This window comes from Tricharina praecox, assembly GCF_024521635.1.
Source record: "Tricharina praecox strain CBS 144465 chromosome Unknown BZA05scaffold_10, whole genome shotgun sequence".
NCBI lineage: Eukaryota > Fungi > Ascomycota > Pezizomycetes > Pezizales > Pyronemataceae > Tricharina > Tricharina praecox.
In genome coordinates, this window is record NW_026250412.1 from 915,176 (window position 1) to 933,869 (window position 18,694).

Consider the following 18,694-nt stretch of genomic DNA (forward strand, 5'->3'; position numbering starts at 1 on the left):
ATAGATTCCACATTTTGAGTAACACCTCAAAGTTCTGGAACATTCCAGAAACAGCTCATCACATGATGTTCGGTTTTAGTGAATCAGCATGGACGAGCGAGGATGTGGAAGAGAAGTGGGAGTATGAGGAAAGTTGGGGCGGGAAGGAGGCCGGGAGCGGGGGAGTGAGATCGGGAGTGGGAGTGGGGAGGGGGGTAGCGTATAGAGTGGAAGGAGGGTCGCGGAGGAGTTGTTTCTGGCGGGTTCCCCCAGCAGTGGTGAGCTTTAGGGCATAGAGGAAAACCTCGGATAGTGGTAGGTGATAGCAGTAGTAGTTAGGGAGGATGGGGGGGAAGGGATAATCATGCGTTCTATTATTTATGAAGCGATGGAGGCTGTGCCTCACCAACGAACTTGAGAGAGAGAGAGATCTTCAGTTTATTTCACATGCAGCCTATCTAGACTATGACGAAAGCTAACGGACTTGATAGTTGATTACCAACGTGCGGAGCCGTACAGAAGTTTGATAACTCACCAATGCAGGCGTTCATGTGGTGAACCACAGATTGATACGTTAAATCGACATGGGGGTCAAACTTTACTATATCCGTATGGTTTTTGTTTACCGGAAGCCGATGTTCTAACGGTAGGAATAATTGAGCAGAATATCCCTGGACCATCATGGCCTTTTCACCATCTCTAGTGAATTTCCCGGATTCAGACTACATAGAATCAGTAAGTAATCAGCCCTGGAAGGGGCAAAACATTCGCAATTCACCCTCTTAACCGTAGACGTTTCCACCGTTTCGTGAAAGCTGATGATTGTTCGTTTAAACCTTTTACATATGTGCAGAAGATCCTCTTTTTGGTTAATTAGGAAGTCCGAGCCTTGCTTCAGCTGTGCCAGGAAGTTCGCTGCTTGCGTGTTCGAACCAACCATTGTCTCTAATTCTTCGGTCCGAAGTCCTTGATGTGGCGTCCCAAAAAAGAATATTCCTTGGGTGGCGTCTAGAATGGACCTGTGATGTGGATTGCGGTTGGACTCGACCAATGCCTGGAATCGCAATCTGAGATGAGAACGAAAGTATCTGGCAAAGTAGCTGGATTTGCCTGAAGAATCAAGATACCCCCTAAACTGTGCCCCAGAAATATTATTGGTCGGTGCTGATGACAGGCAAGCACATCAATCATCAGCCAACGTAGGCCCACAAGACAGATTAAAAACTACATAGGTAAGTATATTGACGTACCTCGGCGTTCGGTCTAAAATTCTTGAGCTGTTGGAGGAAGTGGCTTTTGTAGTCACAAATTTTCATGGAGGATGTCGGCTGCCCGGCTAGGCGGCTGTCGTAACCATAGGTCATAATTCTGATGTTGATGATATCTTGGGGCAAGAAGTCTTTCAACCACATTTGGTGGGTTTCGCGGCTGCGCCAGGATCCAAACGCATGGCCCGCCAGGCCAGTCACAGCAACTACACTAGAGTGAACCCGATTTTAACGTCTCAACGAGGATGAAGCTGGAGGGAAAGGTGCATCAACTCGGCAATAATTTTTCCGCTGGGCGTGTTTAAAGGCGTAAAGTCGTAGGAATGACAGTCGATCGTAAGGAATATCTTCGCCTTGACCCCCGTCCTCCGAACCCGCTCATGCTTCGTTGTATCCCCTTCAATCCCTCGGAAGTATTGAGTAAGAGTGTCCAGGTTCAGCAACGCGGTTTTAGTGGAGCCGCAACACGCTGGATAAATCGACAGTTCGTGGTCCAGATCTTCTTTCAAAGGCGGGTCGATGGTATAAAGAACAGCTTGTAAATCATCCTCACTCCAATCTCGCGGGACTCCAGATATCCGAAAACACTTGGGCGCTGTGCGTGCGCGGCAATCGACGGCCTCAGTCGCAGCAGCCGAACTGACCATGTATTGTTTCCCAACCGAAGATACTTCTGTCACAGTGTCGGCACTTTGGGGCTCTGTTGGTTTCGTAGAGGGTGACACCGCATCCGTGGAGCAATCGATGATAGGCACCTCGATCCTACCTGAACCTCCGGTACTTGGATCCTCGAACGATGAAACCTCCCCCGCACTGTGAGGTTTAGGTGATTTAGTCGGACGCCTTTGAGATCCATTACGAAGTGCAGGAACATTGAGCACCGAACGAGACCCGTCGTCCGGCGCCTGCTGTATGGTTATTTCCGCTGGGGATGAAGATAGTCTTTGGCGGCTGCTCGGTCGCAGCGCACGAGTTGGAAGGTCGTCGCCTGGTCGCTTAGGCATTTTCGTGCGATAGAGGTACTGTTATAAAGAGGAAAGAGCAGTTATTTCCGAGGCTGGTATATTTGCAATCGTCGAGTGCAGATTTGACGTCTTCCGTGGCGATTATCAGCTCAAGTGGGGAAAATGAGGGGACAGAGTAGGCATTTCTTCTGAAGGTGTTGAACCTGAACACAAGCACGAGCCCCTGCCAGATACCAAGTCGTTATGTACCTACAGTGCTGTAACTACGACCAATCATTCATCAAAATGTGTCGGCCGGGCTCGCTTATTTCTTGCACCGTCGGTCTCCACCACGCCCTCAGGTGTGTACGACGGTGCCGAGTGTTTTACATGGCCAACCTGCAGAATTTCTCGGTGCAGTACATACATACCTCATAGACAGTTGGTCCTGGGGTGGTGCAACGTTCAACGGACTGGATCTGATACCGTAGTATCTCATCCACTGGGCCATATGGTATAGACGACGGTCTAGGGAGCGCACGCTCGAATACACACATCTCTACGAGGGTCTAGTCTGGGAGAATGTTTCCACCAAGATGACGGATTGATGCGAGTGATCACCCATGCAGTCTTCCCATCACGTTTCTCCATAAGTTAGTGGAGACAGATCCAAATGGTAGGTAGCTCGTTCGTTGAACATGAATTATAATCCCATATAGAGAAAAGCCCATCAAGAGCACACCAAGAAAGAACACGTAAAGCGCATCGCGCATCACGCTCCGAGTGACGCAGCAAGGCAAGACACAGGAGCATTCACGCCACAGATCAACAACACCCAGATTCCACCCCTCCACGGTCCCTAGCTCAACGACCTCCACCACCCGCATCGCCACCGAACCATCCCAGCACCGTCTCGTTGACGCCATCGACTAGCTCCGTGAACCACTTCAACCAGCCCTCTTCCTCGCCATCATACTCGCGATCGCCCGCAAACCTGACGATGCCCGGCTCACTCCCATAGAACGCGGTGTCATTACCGTTTTTCACGCCCATCGCATTGGTGTCCTGCACGTACTCACCCGGCGTCGGCGGCGTCATCACTGTCGGACTGCTCGCGTACGGCGTGGGCATCGAGGTTTGTATCGCCTGCGGTATGGCGGTGCGGATGGGGAGGCGCGGGACCGCGCCCGGCTGCGGAGCAGGTGGTGAGTCGGAGTCTGAACGCGAGGGCGGCGGCGAGGGCGTCGGAGCCGGTGGGGCGGCGGCGGTCGTCGTTGTGGTGACGATTGTTTTGGTCGGCGGCTCGACGATGGTGGTCGAGGGCGTGACGCCGTCGATGGTTTCGCCCGTGGTAGCTGGTGGGGAAGACATATTTGTTGGTTGTTACTTGCTGTGAAGATTTGGTGGGGGGGGGGGGGGGGGGAGGGGAGGAGACAGATGGCGGGTTCACATAGTTTTTACGTTGGGGAGGGAGAAGTTTTGAATGAAGGTTGTAGGTGAAGGTTGTGGACATGACGTGGTGACGTCACGGAAGCTTGAGGCGAGCGAGGCGGTGGCGGCGATCAAACGGCCCCGCGGCTGACTGCATGCACCGCTGGGAGAGACGTAGAGTACCTACAGATATGACCATTTCAATTCCGCAAATACAGCACAACATACAGAAACAACAGGGGGTGAGTTTAAAAAACACATAGGACGAGAAGAAGGGAGGGAAGAACACAACCTATCAAAATAGCAAAGGAAAAGAAACCCGAGTTAACCCCTCCGCGCCAACCCATTTACGAGCAACTCGATTTTACGAGGTGCAATCAGAGACATACATAAAGAAGAATGAAAGATTCGTACGTTGTTCGCACTGGGCATAGACACCCGAATCCCCAGCTAACAAGCACAACCCTCCTTTGCTCCTGTATGCGCGCCCTCAATGTTGACGACTGGCGCCGCCTCGCCACCCCTCGCAGCACCACCGTGTCCCGGTCCTCTAGGCTTCAACGTGCTCTCGGGAATAGCATTAGCAATCGCCTCGAAGACAGCCTGAACATTCTCTCCGGATTTGGCGGAGGTCTCGTAAAACAGCAGGCTCTCCTCCTCGGCATACGCCTTCGCCTCTGCGGTAGAGATCGCGCGTTGGTCCTCAGCGTCGTCCTCCTCGTTGGAGTCCTGCACGGCACCCGCGAGATCCAACTTGTTTCCCACGAGCGCGATCACGATGCCGGGGCTGGCCTGGCGCTGAAGCTCTGCCACCCAGTGCTTCGCCTTCGTCAAGGAGGACGGCTTTGTGATGTCGTAGACTACCAGGGCGCTCTGCGCGTTGCGGTAGTACATCGGTGCCAATGAGGCGAAACGTTCCTGACCAGCGGTATCCCTAGGTGTCGCGCATCAGTTGGGTCCCACCGTAGTAGAGTGAGCAGCCACGGGATAGCTACCAGATTTCAAACTTGATGGTGCGGGTTGGCAGGCTACATTTTTGTGTCAAGAACGCGGCTGTATGGTGGTGGTAAGTTAGTATTTCCCCATCCTATCTTACCACCGCGTGGGGATATGAACATACCGCCAATCGTGGGCTCCTTATTCTCTTGGAAGTCATCGTTGACGAACCGCAGAACCAGCGAGGACTGTGTGCACGGAACATATGTAAGCTGTCTATCCTACTGTACACATCGGCACGCGATGAGCTGATCCCCCGCCATAGCCGATGAGCTGACGACGGGGGCTGGCGGAGGGAGGGCAAGGGGATAGAACTAACCTTTCCGACGGCAGCTTCTCCGAGAAGCACGAGCTTGACGCTGCTGCTGGGCTTAGGAGCTCCGCCTTCTGAGGACGCCATCGCGGATAGGTAGACGGTTGGTATGTGGTTGTTGTGGTGGTTGTTGTGGTGTGGCGGTGGGCTAGGTGCTAGAGCTCGTGATAAGCGAGAGGGTGTTGTTCTTTTGTTTATTTGTGTACAGGAGGGTGGCTCGTAGATTGGTTTGGGAGTTGCGGTTGTGGTGATGGTGAAGGGATAAGGTGAGGATATTTCGACGGCAGCTGTTGTCTGAGGTGACGACTTGCTTCAGGTATGGTCAGGTAAAGTTATGGAACTGGAACTCGGGTTTAGGCGGTTGCTTGGCTTCAGGTGAAATCATGTGACACACGTCTCGCATAAAAAGGAATCGTTTGAATTCTTCTGACGACAGCGCTTACGGGGTTGAGCAAAGCAAGGCTCGTGGCGACACCCGAATCCTCCTCTTTGTTTCTGGAGCAGCGAGGTGGCGGCTCTTTCAGCCGCTCGTCATGATATCACTCGTAACGTTGGAGATAACGATAGATACCGTACTAGTCCTAGGGAGTATCTCTCCCCGATGATCGATCTACAACTGTCATCCTCACAGCCACTCACCCGCAAATCTGTCGGGTAACCCCCCCCCGCCAAGCCTAGTACAATCCAACCCAAACTTTTCCACGTTCACCGCCCCACCAAGCTGTCTGCCACCCAAACCGTCACGATGCTCCCACAAGTCCTCCGGCGAACGTTCTCGACGACCCCGCGGCGTCTCGTGGGGCCCGAGTCGCCCCAGTTCATCGAAGTCCCTCGCGCCCACCTCCCCAGAGTCGTCATCCCGTTCAGACCCAAAGGAATCCTCCCGGTGCCACGAACCATCTTCCCCGAGACCCGGCCGGACAAGGGCACGGCCGCATACCTGAAAAAGACGATCCCGAAGCCGCGGACGACTCGCGCCACGCCGTCGGATTCTGAGACGCGGGCGTTCCAGGAGTGGCAGGCGGCTATGGCCACGAAGCGCAGGAGTAATCTGCGCGAGGGATTGCACGAGATTAAGGAGAGGAAGGAGCACTACGAGGAGAAGCGCGCGACCGCTTTCAAGGCCAGGAGTGTGCTGCGCGATCAGGCGCTGGAGAAGGCGCTCAGGAACGATGTTAGGCTCACCCTGCCGAGTGTGCTTAGCACGACCAGACTGCAGGAGAAGGGATTGCCAGATCCGAGGAGGGAGGAGAGGCTGAGGGAGATGAGCGCGAGGAGGAAGCAAATTTTGAAGGAGCGGAGCGCGGAGCGGCAAAGCATGGTACATGAATTGTACATGAGCGCCGGCGATTTCATCCTCACCGAAGCACAGCTGGATAAAGCTATCGATGAGAAGTTCAAGGATATGGATCTGAAGATAGGTTCTCCAGCTACGAGGCCGCCGACGGTCAGGGAGATGCTGGTGCAGAAGGATAGAATCAGCAAGGGAGAGGGATTGAATATCGACGATAGCGACAATGTGATCCTGGAGGTGGGAGGTGCATTGACGGGTGGACGGATGCCAGTCAGCGCAACGTACTTGGGCAACCGGATTGGATAGGTGAAGAAGGATTGGGACGTTTGACGTGTATTATAGCATCGCTTTTTTGCTTTCGTTTGTACCTTGATGCTGTGTACCATCAGGATTTCATCGGGGTATCAGTACAAGCCCGTCTTTCCCATCCATCTACCGACTTTTAATCCGAACAAGAAGCAAGAAACCCAGAAGATGCGCCACGCATATCCCATGCTCTATAGTACAAATGATATTCCCCGTTGATCATCCCACATACAGCCAGTCATCAAATCAATTCTTCGCCTCCAACGGCTTGATGCCCTTCCAGATGCTTGCCACACCAAAAGTCAACTCATCGTAGCCCCGTCCTGCCGTCAGGAACCCAGCATCCCTGATCATCTGGGCAAACTCCTGTTGCGAAGGGAACCGCTTGATGGACTCAACCAGGTACTGGTAGCTGTCCCGATCTCCAGCAACAAGCTGTCCCATCAACGGAATAACACTAAACGAGTACTGCTGGTAAATGGCCTCCAACGGCGCCGGCGACACCTTCGAGAACTCCATGCACGCAAATACACCACCAGGCTTAAGCACCCTGTGGGCACTCTTCAATGCCTCCTGGATGCGAGTGACATTCCGGATACCAAAGGAGATGGTGTACAGATCGACCGAATTGCTCGGAATGGTGCTGAGCGTCTCTGCGTCCTCGACCTTGAACGAGATGCGGTTGGATGGGAGGTATCCGGCGGCCAAGGCGCGCTTCTCGCCCTCCCGCAACATGTCCCCGTTGATGTCGGCGACTACTACCGACGTCTCGAAATCGTGGTGGACCTTGGCCGCGTTGTCGAGCATGCGGAAGGCGATGTCGCCTGTTCCGCCGGCTACATCGAGAATTTTGAGTGATTGACCACCGGGCTTGCGGCCGGGGTCGAGCGAGCGGACGAAGTGGTCCTTCCAGAGACGGTGGACTCCGAAGGACATGACGTCGTTCATAGTGTCGTAGGAGGCGGCGACTGAGGAGAAGACATCGTGGACTGCAAACACAGCGTGAGAAGCAAGGACGACAGTCCGACAAAAAAATAATCACCTTTGCTAGCCTTTAGCGATTCTTTCACAGTTTGGAAGCCAAAATGTGTTTCTTTATCGGCGGCGTTGCTGTTATTGGAGCCGTCGCGAGGGCCCTGAGAGGCGGAGTAGAACCGAGGTGAGACTGCCAGCAAACGCCTCGAAGCAGCTGTCCGGTAGAGAGATCTGGTGGCCATTCCGGAAGTAATTGACTTCAGTTTTCAGTGTTTCTTTGGGTTCTTCTTCTCTGTCCGAGACTTTTTTTTCGTGGGATAGTTGGGTGTTACTGTTGTTACGTAGAGCGCTACTCTCGGACGTAAGCAGTGCGGATAAAATTTACCCGGCGACTCAACCAGGGAACGCGAACTCATTCTCATCTTTTGAAGCGCGCGATTCCCCCTTCGATCGCGAGTCACCACCCATCCACCCGATTCCATCGCAATCAACACCCCCAAAATTATTCGCCGCATCGAAAATCTCGTTACGGTCTCTTCTGCCGCAGGGAATCTTCACAGCAGCCATCTCGCGCGATCTCTTCTGCTCATTTATACAGCGCAATATCGACTTGATTCAGGGAGGCGCCGTCATCTAAACACGCAGAGATTGACACCTAGCTACAACTACAAATAACCCACCATGAACGGCGATAGCTACTCTTCGAGGGGCGGTGGTAAGTCTGTTCTTTGGCAATGTCTGAGACCGTATGCTAATTGCGGCGCCGGCGTTCAGACAGATACGGCGGTCACTCGTCCACCCGTGAATACCACGTACGTTGCCGCACCCGAAATCTCTGAATAGAGCGATGGCTGACATACGTCCGCAGACTTCTGATCGTCGCAGGGACAGGGACAGGGGGGACCACCACGAGCGCCCCGAACGCACCGAACGCACCGAACGCCCCGAACGCCCCGAACGCCCCGAACGCACCGAGCGCCCTGAACGCGGAGACCGTGGAGACCGTGGAGATCGTGGGGACCGCCGTCGCGAACGCACCCGGTCTCCTGGCCACCGCAGATCCCGACGCGAGGAGTTCTATGGAGGCGATGCCCCTCCTGCCGCTACTGGTGGAGATCGCGATAGATACAGGGAGCGTGACGACCGATACGGAGGACGCGACAGAGGTGACAGGGGCGGCGACAGGGAGTTCGAGCGCGAGCGCGGAGACCGTAGACGCGGGGGTGGTGGTGGTGACAGACGTGGTGACCGTAGTGGCAGACACGAGGACCCGCGGGGTGCGAGGGATCCGTTTTCTCGCAGACGTTCGGCTACCCCGCCACCGAAGAGAAAGGAGCCTACCCCCGACTTGACTGATGTAGCGCCCATCACCGAAAGGAAGAGGCGGATGACCATGTGGGATATCAAGCCTCAGGGCTATGAGAATGTCACTTCCGAACAAGCGAAGCTGTCAGGTGGGTTTTCCGACATCGGTAGCTTGTTTGCGTTGATATGATATCTAATGTTGTATAGGCATGTTCCCACTCCCTGGCGCACCGAGACAGGCTCCTATGGATCCCACTAGGCTCCACGCGTTTATGACGCAGCCAAACAGCGTCGCCACGGCCTCCGCCCTGAAACCGACGAACTCGCGCCAGGCGAAGCGTCTCCTTGTCAGCGGCGTTCCCCAAGGCACTGACGAAGAAACCCTTCTGCAGTTTTTCAACCAGCTTCTTGCCTCTCTTAACGTCACTACAGGTGGTCCTGATCCTGTGACCCTGGTACAGCTTAACTCGGACAAGTCGTTGGGTATGGTTGAGTTCAAGAACACCCTCGATACTACAGTGTGCTTGGCTTTCTCTGGGATCGAGTTTGGCGGATCGAAGTTGGAGATCAGACGGCCGAAAGACTACATCGTGCCGCTCGTTGTTGACGATGGCACTGAGACTGAGCCCGGCCAGATCAGCAGCAATGTTCCGGATACACCAAACAAGATCCTCGTATCGAGAATACCCGAGTATCTTCAGGATGAACAGGTGATTGAGCTGCTCAAGAGTTTTGGAGAACTAAAGGCGTTTGTGCTTGTCAAGGAATCCACAGATGAAGTTTCGAAGGTATTATTTTCCCTACATACTAACCTACCACTACATACCTTTGACTTACCCCCCTTTGCCCCTCGTTCAAGAAAACTACAATCCTTTTTGCTCGCACATTACAAGTCAAAGGTATTCTTGCAAAATAGGATACAGTTATTAACCTAAGCCTCCCGGACTTTCCGCCTGCGGATTGAATTTTTAGGGCATTGCTTTCTGCGAATACCAGGATCCCGCGGCTACCGACATCGCCGTTGAGGGCCTTAATAATATGGAGCTTGGAGACAGCTCTCTGCGGGTTCAGCGTGCATCCATTGGAATGAAGCAGGCTGCCGGAGTCGAGATGGGTGTTAACGCCATGGCGATGATGGCTGGAACCACCAGTGCCGACTTGGAAGCGAGTAGGGTTCTGCAGTTGCTCAACATGGTGACACCCGAGGAGTTGATGGACCCCGACGAGTACGAGGGTAAGTTACTGCATTTCCTGCTACATTTGGAAGTGAGTACTGATCGGAATTACAGAAATCTGCGAGGATATCAAGGATGAGTGCCATAAGTTTGGTAAACTTGTGGATCTCAAGGTTCCCCGACCTAGTGGCGGTTCGAGACAGACAGCCGGTGTCGGAAAGGTTTGTTCCCATCGTCACTGAATTTTCAGGGTGTGTTACTGACATCAGTCGATTGTAGATTTTCGTCCGCTTCGAGACTCTTGAGTCGGCCGCCACGGCACTCAAGTCCCTCGCCGGCCGGAAGTTCGCCGACAGGACTGTCGTGTGCACTTTCTTCTCCGAGGTATGTTCACACGCTGCTTCTCGCTAATGCATATAATCTAACACCGTACCAGGAAAACTACGAAGTCGGTGCGTTCTAAGTACGGACAGGTGGGACAGGGGCAGCGGTAGCGATAGTGCGAAGGCGAACGAGTTAATCGACCGAATAAAACGTTTTGTATTGCGAAGAACATGAGTGGTGTGTGCTAAGGAGGGAAGGGGATGGATGGACGCGGACGCCCAGGGACGTGTATGATGTTCTTTTTTTTTTGCCAGTTCGTTGATGTGTTCACCTACCTATCTGCCTTTCTTGTCTTGTTTGATGATGTCGTAACCGCTTTAGTACGCGTGACTGAGAGAAAGTTAGTCTCCTGTTTGTTTGCATTACTTCAGTTCTGCAATTGTACGTAGCTCGCCAATGTATCCCATGTTCACACAATCTCACTCGTCATTGGCATAGGTACATGTGATGGATCGATAATGTGTATGTGCATATTCTCCAGCGCCACATCGAACTAGTCGGTACCGGGGCTTTCACATTGACCGGCCCGGGCGGACAGGAAAAGGAGTGCATTGGTTCGCCATAGTCTAGATAGGCTGCATGAGAAATATATTGATGTTCTCTCTTGGTGCATACCCTCCATCCCTCCCACAAGACAGGCACACCCTTTGATGGCTTTCAAGTGCAAGTGCTTGGGCTGTTCGAGGGCGGGTCGGCCGGGAGGTGGGTAGTCCAGGAGCGAGAGTGAATCAGGACAGTGATGGTGAGGTCATATAATTTGCGGAGCAACTCACAGTCGGTTCAGCGACTCACAGCGTCGGTCCAGCAACTCACACAGTCGGCAAGGCCACTCACACATTTTACGGAGCTACTCGAAACAGTGAGAACAAGATTGCATACCTGTCTGCAGTAAACTGGTCACAGTTGAAATCTTCTCCACTGGGACCCAGCGGACCTGTGTGGGAGCGGAGGAGAGCAGAGGAGAACAGAGGAGAGCAGAGCAGAGGAGAGCAGAGCAGAGGAGAGCAGAGGAGAGCAGAGCAGACCAGGGCAGAGGAGAGGAGAGCAGGGGGCTGGTTCCTCCGCTGAAGGTGCATGAACGGCACAAACCAGTCAAAACAAGACGGCATACCTATGATGGCATACCTATGATGGTGGTACACCAGCCACAATTGAAATCCACTTCACGGCAGTCCAGCGAACTTGTGGGAGAGCAGAGGGAGATCAGAGGGGGATCGGGGCAGCGGGGGCGGATCCTGCCGGAGAAGGTGCATGAAACGCAGCTACCTACCTACCGGATCCGGGCATCGGTAAGTACCAGTGTATGCCCTTCCTTCTAATTGGATGGCCAACACAGGGGGTACTCACTAGGTTTGAGAAAGGTGGATGGGTGTGTAGACCTTGAGGGACAGAACATCTGCCCACTTGTGACTCAGTGGGAACAGTGAGTCAGGTATGGACTGGGGGGGTTGTCCTCCTGTATAAATACTACCCCGCTCCCTGCTCCTCGCTCTCCCTCCCCTTCCGTTATAAATACTACCCCGCTCCTCGCTCCTCCTCCTTCCTGAGAACCAACAGTCTACACACTATTACCTGAGAATCTGCATCCTTCAAACTCTTACCTGAGAATCAGAATCCTTCACATTCTTGCCTGAGAATCTGCATCCTTCACACTCTTGCCTGAGAATCAGAATCCTTCACTTTCTTGCCTGAGAATCAGCATCTTGCACTTTAAGAAGGGGTGACAGCCAAAACCCATACCAAGAACCCTACCAAGAACCTGGAGATTTTTATATCCCCAAGTTGAAGAACCACAGTCTGTTGGGTGTCTGCTGTTGTGTAGGTGCCACAATCGATTCGAGATATCTTCACTATCAACTAACACCTGCTAGCAGACCCGATCGATATCGAACCTTCTCTACTGAGGAGCCCAAAGGCTGCTGGGACTCTGCTGTTGTTGTAGGTACTACAGTCGAATCGAGATATCTTCACCATTAACTAACACCTGCTAGCAGACCCGATCGATATCGAACCTCCTCTACTGAGGAGCCAAAGGCTGCTGGTACTCTGCTGTTGATGTAGGTACTACAGTCGAATCGAGATATCTTCACCGTCAACTAACACACCGTCTCATATACAGGACGAGGCTCTAGGTCGTCAAGCTGACGATATCCTCCGCACGCGAGAAAGCACCTTCACCCTTACCATCCCGCGCATCTGTTTTAACCATGGCTCCGAAGAGGAAGCTATCGTTCAACCAGATCGTCGGTCGCGGCCGCCATGCTTCGGCACGGCAGGTTCCGTATTCAGCACGTTCGCCCCGTGTCCGTCCCGCCCCTCTTCCCGCCCCGACTACTCATCAGCCGGATTTTATCCCTCCGCCAACCTCCAGCGCTCCTGCCATTTCTTGCAAGCGTCTGAATGGGTACCGTCTGCTGCTCGAGCGAATGCTACCTGCACCTAGAGAGAGGGAGGCCATTGAAAAGATGCGCAGCAACTTGATCAACATTCTGTTGAAGTTGAGTGTGTACTCTTTTCATGGCCGGGAAGAGGACTTTCAGCCGAGCGGGATCATGATTCCCGTCAAGGCGCTGTCGGAGACGGCGGTTCTCGGGGAGGACTTGCAGGAGATGGCAAGGGAGTTGTGTGCCAAGTGGGAGGAGGGGGATTTGGCACAGAGGTTACTCACTGCCGGCCCCGCACCGACCCCGGAGCCAGAGGATGAGGAAGAGGCCGATGGTGAAGAGGTGATGGCACACCCTGATCACGAGGATGGGGAGGATGAGAACGTCCCCCCACTCGATGATCAGACGGTGATGCCCGTTTACGAGCAGATGGTGGTAGGAGTAATCCACCACATCTCTCCAGCCGGCAAGAAGTATCCCAAGTTGGCGAGCCCAGGACGTCCAGCTAACCGGTTCGGCCACAACGGCATCGACCTAGGCACATGGTGGCCACTGCAGATTTGTGTGCGCCGCGATGGAGCCCATGGTGCGCCTGTTGCGGGCATTTATGGACAGTTAGATGTCGGGGCATTCTCGGTTATCTCGTCGGGTGGCAGTGGGTATGAGGCCACCGATGAGGATAACGGGGATGTCCTGTTCTACTCTGGAACCAATGGGTGGAAGGCCAACGGGGATACGGGGCCTGTGCTAACGACGCACACGAAGGTGCTCATGCGAAGCTACGAGAACCAACGGCCCGTACGGGTCGTCAGGGCTAAGGGAGCGAGCAAATGGGCGCCGAGTGTTGGCTATCGTTACGACGGTTTGTATACCGTTGTGGAGCACGAGGTTGCCACGAGGAAGGTGAAGGGAACGAACGCGGAGGAGGGCTACTACCGCTTCAAGATGGTCCGGTGTGATGGTCAGGAGCCGCTAGTAGATATCCGCGCTCGGAGTCCGACGCTGGTGGAGAGGGCCGCATACAAGAGGTATGAGGAGCTTAGACCCTCCCTATATCAGTAGGGAGTGGTGGAAAGAATCGCCGTCGACAGTGGTGATGATTTGAATGGAGAAGTTTTCACACAAAGAAGTTGTTACATGGGAAAGGTTTTACATTGGGAAGGTTTTGCATGGGGAAGTTTTTACATGAGCAAGTTATTGCATACTTAGGGAAGCTGTTGTGTGAGGAATCTATTGTGTTACCTCCATTGTACCTGTAGAAGCACCGATAATATCCACCGCGTACTGAGTATGCCTTCCAGTAGCAGCGTTTATAGAACATCTCTCATACAATTCCTTGAAATGTGGAAGGCTGTGCACTAGGTATTGAAACCATCTACCGCACACTCTCCAGTACCAGAGGCCCAGATATCTCGGAGTCACATCTCGGTGTGGCCCAGTGTCAGTCAACCTCACTGATAGGTAGTCTTCCGCACCTCATTCCTACATAGCTCCATCCTTCAAGTCATTGTCGAGTTACTAGCCCATACGCTACAATGTGGTTTCCCTGCCACGCCGCTCCGCCGCCCCGCCCTGTCCCGACGATACATGAGCTCACCAAAGAAATAACACTAGGAAAAGACAACTTCCGCTCCCTCGACTCGCCCTCCCCCCTCAATCATCCGCCCCCTCGACTCGTCCCCACCCCACCGCAAGTCACCAGTCTGCCTCCGGCTTCTTCGTCAGGGGCTACCACGAAAGAAGGTGTGGGAAGGAATAGCGGGCGTGGTCCCAGTCCTCGGTTCCAGCGGCGTCCTCCTCCTCCTCCTCCTCCTCCTATCGCCCCAGCTCCGCCGCCCTCTCCACCCTCTCCCCGAGCTTTCACTCCGACATCCCGCTTGCTACATCTACCTCCGCGACCTCTGGGATCCACCCACATACATCAGTGGAAGAGGACATACGTTCGGGCACATATGTACGCCGAGCTGGGACTACTTTCGTCGAGTGATCACGTGTGCACCACGTCCGCGTTCCATGCAATACCTACCTAACCCACTGACCGGCTTTCCGCCCCTGCTCGCGGTTGGGTTGGTGATACAGAGCCGGTGGTCCGTGGTGAGGAGTGGTCCTAAGATTGCCCGTCACCGCCCTAGCTTCTGGGTTGATGTGCTTCTGTACTAGGTAGTAGGTCGCTTCTTCTTCCTCTTCTAACCGTGCCCCTGGAGGCTGGGTGTTCTTTCAGGAACCAGGGTCAGCTTCCCAGAGAGTCCAGCCAGACCCCTAGGTAGCCACCGTGTTGCTTGCTTGTTGAAAGGTGAAGGGGATCTCCAGCTCTTCTACATACCTGGATGACCGCTTCCGGGGGGGTGGGTGTTCCCGCCGTCTGGTGAAGAAGATCGCCTGTTTTGCCGTGCTGTGGTCAAAACCGATGTCGATGCCGTTGTTGGCTGCCCCGCCCCAGCCACTCTAGGGCGGCTCCAGCATCCCGCTGCTTCCTCCGGTTTCTTGGACATCTCTCCCGCATCCTTTCATCCGGCTTCGGCCTGCCTACCAGGCCACATCGTCTACGAAGGAGAGGACTTTGGCTTCTGGAGAAACAGAGAAAACTCAAGAGGGTTGTTGTAGAAGGCAGTGAGATCACGTGAAGCGTCGCCACGGCGAACGCCAAGGGATTCGGAGATGGGGAATCGATCCCGCCACTGAAGGACATCCGTATTTGCCTGTGGGGAATCACATTTCGCAATCTCTGTAGGCGAACAAGCAGCGGGAAGGGAATCTTGGCTTTCACCCAGCGGGTATCGTGACGGCGTATGCAGATATCACACACTCCGCGCATCTTTACAATCAGGAAGGGAACGCTCCCCCATTTTATTCGCAACACACTCATACAAACTACAAAAAAACCAAATCATCCACAGTGAGGACAGGAAAGGAAGTAAATCGGCCCAACACACTTCTCGAAGCATCATTCAAAAGTTTTTTTTGCTCGAAGCAATCCAGTTCTGTTCAAGTCCAGTCCAGTCCAATCGTACCCTAACATTACCCGGGGTAGCATCCAAAAAAAGGAAATCAAATGAAAAGGTCAGTCAGAAGTGAACCAAGAAAAGAAAGAAATGTCAATATCCAAGAAAGGACATGCAGGTTAGTACACAATCGCGCGCCTGTGATTCGGTGTCTACCGGTAGTACCCACCAGACGAAGGAGGTGGGGGAGGTGGCGCATCGTTCGAGCTGGGCGGAGGTGGTGGAGGCGCACCGCCCGGAGGAGGAGGAGGAGGAGGAGGAGCACCGCCAGGAGGAGGAGGCGGAAGCCCATAGGACCCGGGTGGCGGCGGCGGAGGGGGAGCGCCGTACGAAGCACCAGGAGGGGGTCCATAGGCTGAGCTGTAGCCCATACCAGGTGCACCGGGAGCTGCACCGGGGGCACCAGGGGCGGCCGCGGCCCAAGGGAGGACACCACTGGCTGGCGGGGGAGGTGGGGGAGGAATACCACCACCGGGTTGTGCCCACGGCGCGGCTGTTCCTGCTGAAGGACCGGTTGGGGCGCCTTGGGGCTGCTGCCAGGGGGTGATATTAGATCCACCGGAAGGTCCAGTAGGGGCCTTGGTGGGAGGGCCATCGCGACGTTGCCATGGAGCGGGACCGCCGGTGGGACCACGCTGCCAAGGCTTGAGAGGACGGCCGTCTGGTCCAAGCTCTTCCTGACCACCACCAAAGCCTCCCTCACGACCACCGTAGTTGTCGCCATATCCACCGTCGCGGCCTGGGCCTGCCTCGATGCGAGCTTGAGGACCAGGACCCTCGATGGCAGGACCGGAACCTCCAAGTTCTTGCATGAGTTGCTACACTCAGGTTAGTAGCCGCATATGAGGCGCAGTGGGAAATGAAGTTGAAGTACCTCGTACTCTCGGTCCACAGCATCTCCGTGACCCAGTCCAGCGGCACCAGGCCTTCCGGGGGTTGCGCCGGGCCGATCGTTGCGCCAGTTCTGGCCGCGTTGACGATCCGCACAATCGCGAGCCATATGACCGGCGTTACCACACACGCGACAGATGATGTTGGCGGTGAAATTACGCTGCTCGGGACAGTCGTACTTGCGATGACCAATCTGTCCACAGTTCTGACAACTGCTGTTTTCATCATCTCTCAGCGTTCCGTTGAGGGCGGCGAGCTCTCTAAGTTGGTTGCGCTTGAGTTCGTTCTGGCCTTCGGGGATAGAAGCAGCCTGTTTACGTTAGGATATAGGCAATGGAGGGAATCACGGAGAAACAAACCGTCTCAATAATGTTGTTGATCAGCTTCTTCGCCTTGTTAACCTTCTCCTCCGTGTCCGCCATGATGAGACAGTGCAGATCCTCCTCCTGGTTCGAAGTGTGGGCAGCATCGGAGCGACCCTTTCCTTCCTTGACGGATCCCTTTCCGCGAATGGCGATTTTGGCGCCAGATTCCGTCTCCATTTTCTTGAGTGTGTTTCCACGAGGACCAATGAGCAATCCAATAAAGTTGATCTCAGGGTAATCATTAACCGGCACGTAAATCTTCTCCTGCGTCTTCGTCGGCCTCCGATAATCACTAGGCGGATGGTAGTTCGGGATGGTCTTCATGGCCTTGTCGATCAGCTTGTGGCGCTCATCCTCGAGGCGTTTCCGATAGCGGTATTCCCGAGTGTTCACACGGCGACCGAAGTTGTCGTACTGGGGAGCCGGCGATGGCGATCTGAGCGACACGAAAAAGTTAGTTGGCCAGTAAGCCATGCCAGACACACGTCATGGCATATATCGCGACAAAACTCGGGCCAAAGCCGTCGCCGAACTCACCTGTCACCGTCTGCGGGCACAACATCGTTGATGCGAAGTTTCTGCGAGATTTCCTCGATGCGCAGATGCAGCGCGTAGGCCTCCAACTGCTCGCTCGTCATAGTCGCGAAGATTGCGGTAGGAAGACCCATCAGTCCGGCGGCCTTGTTGTCGGTTTGGTCTCCCCATCGGTTCTTCTTCTTGCGCTTCCTGGGTCCCTCAGGTTCCGTTGTCGCTGGTGAGGGGAATGTGTGAGTATGGTCAAGTCAAGCAATAACACGGGGAAAATGGAGGGGGCAAAATGTCGGAGGAAAGCTGGCGAGCGAGCGAGTATGTCATGTCATATTGCCAACTCCACGCGCAAACCACCATAAAAACATACTTCTAATCGGCGACCTCCCCCGCTTCATGGCATCATCCCTCGAGTAATCGGCAGCAGCTGGCGGTGGGGGCGATGAAGACTCGCTTGGGCCATCGCCGCCGAATCGACGTCGCGTCCCGAGCGGGATGTTGTTCGTGCCGGTGATTCCTCCACCGCGGTAAGACATGGCTGATACCGAGGAGTTCTTGCGAAGCTGGATTGAATTCCGTGCGTTGCGTGTCGGGGGTTGGGGGTTGTGGGAGGGGGATGTGGCGGGTTGGATAGGAGAGGCGGAACAACAACAGTGAAAGTTAGTTGTGCGGTGATGTTAAGAGAAGACGGCGAGAAGAGGCTAATGTTGGTAACGAGGAGCAAGGCAGGATGGAGCACGACAAGCCGGGGTCACAAGAGAGAGTGATAGGAGAGAGAAGACAACGCCGGCTGAGAATCTGACCGATGAGACAGCATTGTTATTGTTAATGAATAGCTGAGTCAGCGATCCATTCAGGATTATTTCTCGTTCTCTTTCTTCTTCGTTGAGGTCCCGCCGGACTCGGGTTTCCAGCGGTTATAGGTCGCATCATCTCCAACGAGTGGCTGGCGTCAACTCAAAGAAGTGGCTGGTGGCAGTGTGGCGAATGACCTGCTCGGCGGTGATTAGTCAGTGCAGCCCAGTGGCTGATGCAAGTGTGGCAAATGGCCTGTCCGGTGGCGATTAGTCATCGTGACTTGGCCTCTGAGTGGACACATGTGATGCATCCTTGCCGCAGCTCGCTCGCTCGCTCAATGCAGGGGTCAACGGGGG

At 54.4% G+C, this 18,694-nt stretch overlaps 8 protein-coding genes across 8 annotated transcripts; 3 read left to right on the forward strand and 5 right to left on the reverse strand.

Annotated features, from left to right (window-relative positions):
- Positions 1–658: 658 nt before the first annotated feature.
- On the reverse strand, positions 659–1,463 carry BZA05DRAFT_336614 (uncharacterized protein; the record flags this gene model as incomplete). The annotated part of the gene is made up of 3 exons (XM_051480812.1): positions 659–1,021; positions 1,060–1,143; positions 1,230–1,463. Coding segments are annotated over 3 exons (681 nt in total), but the record flags the coding sequence as incomplete, so codon positions are not given.
- On the reverse strand, positions 1,096–2,406 carry BZA05DRAFT_32589 (uncharacterized protein). The gene is made up of 2 exons (XM_051480472.1): positions 1,230–2,406; positions 1,096–1,143 (listed from the first exon to the last, which is right to left on the reverse strand). Exon 1 carries the CDS (start codon positions 2,249–2,251, stop codon positions 1,484–1,486), a length of 768 nt encoding a protein of 255 aa, XP_051340144.1. The 5' UTR covers positions 2,252–2,406; the 3' UTR covers positions 1,096–1,143; positions 1,230–1,483.
- A 1,190-nt stretch (positions 2,407–3,596) lies between these two features.
- Positions 3,597–5,381, reverse strand: BZA05DRAFT_396491 (ras family-domain-containing protein). Its single transcript, XM_051483532.1, has 4 exons — positions 4,938–5,381; positions 4,743–4,806; positions 4,618–4,675; positions 3,597–4,556 (listed from the first exon to the last, which is right to left on the reverse strand). The coding sequence occupies exons 1-4, from the start codon at positions 5,016–5,018 to the stop codon at positions 4,073–4,075; spliced, it is 687 nt and encodes a 228-aa protein (XP_051340145.1). The 5' UTR covers positions 5,019–5,381; the 3' UTR covers positions 3,597–4,072.
- A 295-nt stretch (positions 5,382–5,676) lies between these two features.
- BZA05DRAFT_336714 (uncharacterized protein) lies at positions 5,677–6,531 on the forward strand (the record flags this gene model as incomplete). Its single annotated transcript, XM_051480820.1, has 1 exon — positions 5,677–6,531. The coding sequence occupies one exon, from the start codon at positions 5,677–5,679 to the stop codon at positions 6,529–6,531; it is 855 nt and encodes a 284-aa protein (XP_051340146.1).
- Positions 6,532–6,654: 123 nt separating this feature from the next.
- On the reverse strand, positions 6,655–7,867 carry BZA05DRAFT_32620 (UbiE/COQ5 methyltransferase). Its single transcript, XM_051480473.1, has 2 exons — positions 7,574–7,867; positions 6,655–7,520 (listed from the first exon to the last, which is right to left on the reverse strand). Exons 1-2 carry the CDS (start codon positions 7,746–7,748, stop codon positions 6,778–6,780), a joined length of 918 nt encoding a protein of 305 aa, XP_051340147.1. The 5' UTR covers positions 7,749–7,867; the 3' UTR covers positions 6,655–6,777.
- Positions 7,868–8,187: 320 nt separating this feature from the next.
- BZA05DRAFT_425418 (uncharacterized protein) lies at positions 8,188–10,449 on the forward strand (the record flags this gene model as incomplete). Its single annotated transcript, XM_051485958.1, has 8 exons — positions 8,188–8,221; positions 8,281–8,318; positions 8,375–8,960; positions 9,019–9,599; positions 9,784–10,045; positions 10,101–10,207; positions 10,266–10,370; positions 10,423–10,449. 8 exons carry the CDS (start codon positions 8,188–8,190, stop codon positions 10,447–10,449), a joined length of 1,740 nt encoding a protein of 579 aa, XP_051340148.1.
- A 1,767-nt stretch (positions 10,450–12,216) lies between these two features.
- Positions 12,217–13,844, forward strand: BZA05DRAFT_32853 (PUA-like domain-containing protein). The gene is made up of 3 exons (XM_051480482.1): positions 12,217–12,308; positions 12,365–12,427; positions 12,490–13,844. The coding sequence occupies exon 3, from the start codon at positions 12,578–12,580 to the stop codon at positions 13,814–13,816; it is 1,239 nt and encodes a 412-aa protein (XP_051340149.1). The 5' UTR covers positions 12,217–12,308; positions 12,365–12,427; positions 12,490–12,577; the 3' UTR covers positions 13,817–13,844.
- Positions 13,845–15,570: 1,726 nt separating this feature from the next.
- On the reverse strand, positions 15,571–18,386 carry BZA05DRAFT_372816 (branchpoint-bridging protein). The gene is made up of 5 exons (XM_051481713.1): positions 17,911–18,386; positions 17,550–17,763; positions 17,007–17,448; positions 16,631–16,957; positions 15,571–16,574 (listed from the first exon to the last, which is right to left on the reverse strand). Exons 1-5 carry the CDS (start codon positions 18,074–18,076, stop codon positions 15,909–15,911), a joined length of 1,815 nt encoding a protein of 604 aa, XP_051340150.1. The 5' UTR covers positions 18,077–18,386; the 3' UTR covers positions 15,571–15,908.
- Positions 18,387–18,694: the final 308 nt, after the last annotated feature.

What these genes read in the sequence shown, in the direction of transcription:
- BZA05DRAFT_32589 (XM_051480472.1), bottom strand. Translation starts at nt 2,251, where the DNA reads ATGCCTAAGCGACCAGGCGACGACCTTCCAACTCGTGCGCTGCGACCG.
- BZA05DRAFT_396491 (XM_051483532.1), bottom strand. Translation starts at nt 5,018, where the DNA reads ATGGCGTCCTCAGAAGGCGGAGCTCCTAAGCCCAGCAGCAGCGTCAAG. An exon ending in GAGAAGCTGCCGTCGGAAAG is followed by an intron (nt 4,807 to 4,937) that starts GTTAGTTCTATC and finishes CCGTGCACACAG; the next exon opens with TCCTCGCTGGTTCTGCGGTT. An exon ending in ACCATCAAGTTTGAAATCTG is followed by an intron (nt 4,557 to 4,617) that starts GTAGCTATCCCG and finishes CGCGACACCTAG; the next exon opens with GGATACCGCTGGTCAGGAAC.
- BZA05DRAFT_32620 (XM_051480473.1), bottom strand. Translation starts at nt 7,748, where the DNA reads ATGGCCACCAGATCTCTCTACCGGACAGCTGCTTCGAGGCGTTTGCTG. An exon ending in ATCGCTAAAGGCTAGCAAAG is followed by an intron (nt 7,521 to 7,573) that starts GTGATTATTTTT and finishes CTGTGTTTGCAG; the next exon opens with TCCACGATGTCTTCTCCTCA.
- BZA05DRAFT_32853 (XM_051480482.1), top strand. Translation starts at nt 12,578, where the DNA reads ATGGCTCCGAAGAGGAAGCTATCGTTCAACCAGATCGTCGGTCGCGGC.
- BZA05DRAFT_372816 (XM_051481713.1), bottom strand. Translation starts at nt 18,076, where the DNA reads ATGTCTTACCGCGGTGGAGGAATCACCGGCACGAACAACATCCCGCTC. An exon ending in GTGCCCGCAGACGGTGACAG is followed by an intron (nt 17,449 to 17,549) that starts GTGAGTTCGGCG and finishes CGTGTCGCTCAG; the next exon opens with ATCGCCATCGCCGGCTCCCC. An exon ending in TCAACAACATTATTGAGACG is followed by an intron (nt 16,958 to 17,006) that starts GTTTGTTTCTCC and finishes TAACGTAAACAG; the next exon opens with GCTGCTTCTATCCCCGAAGG.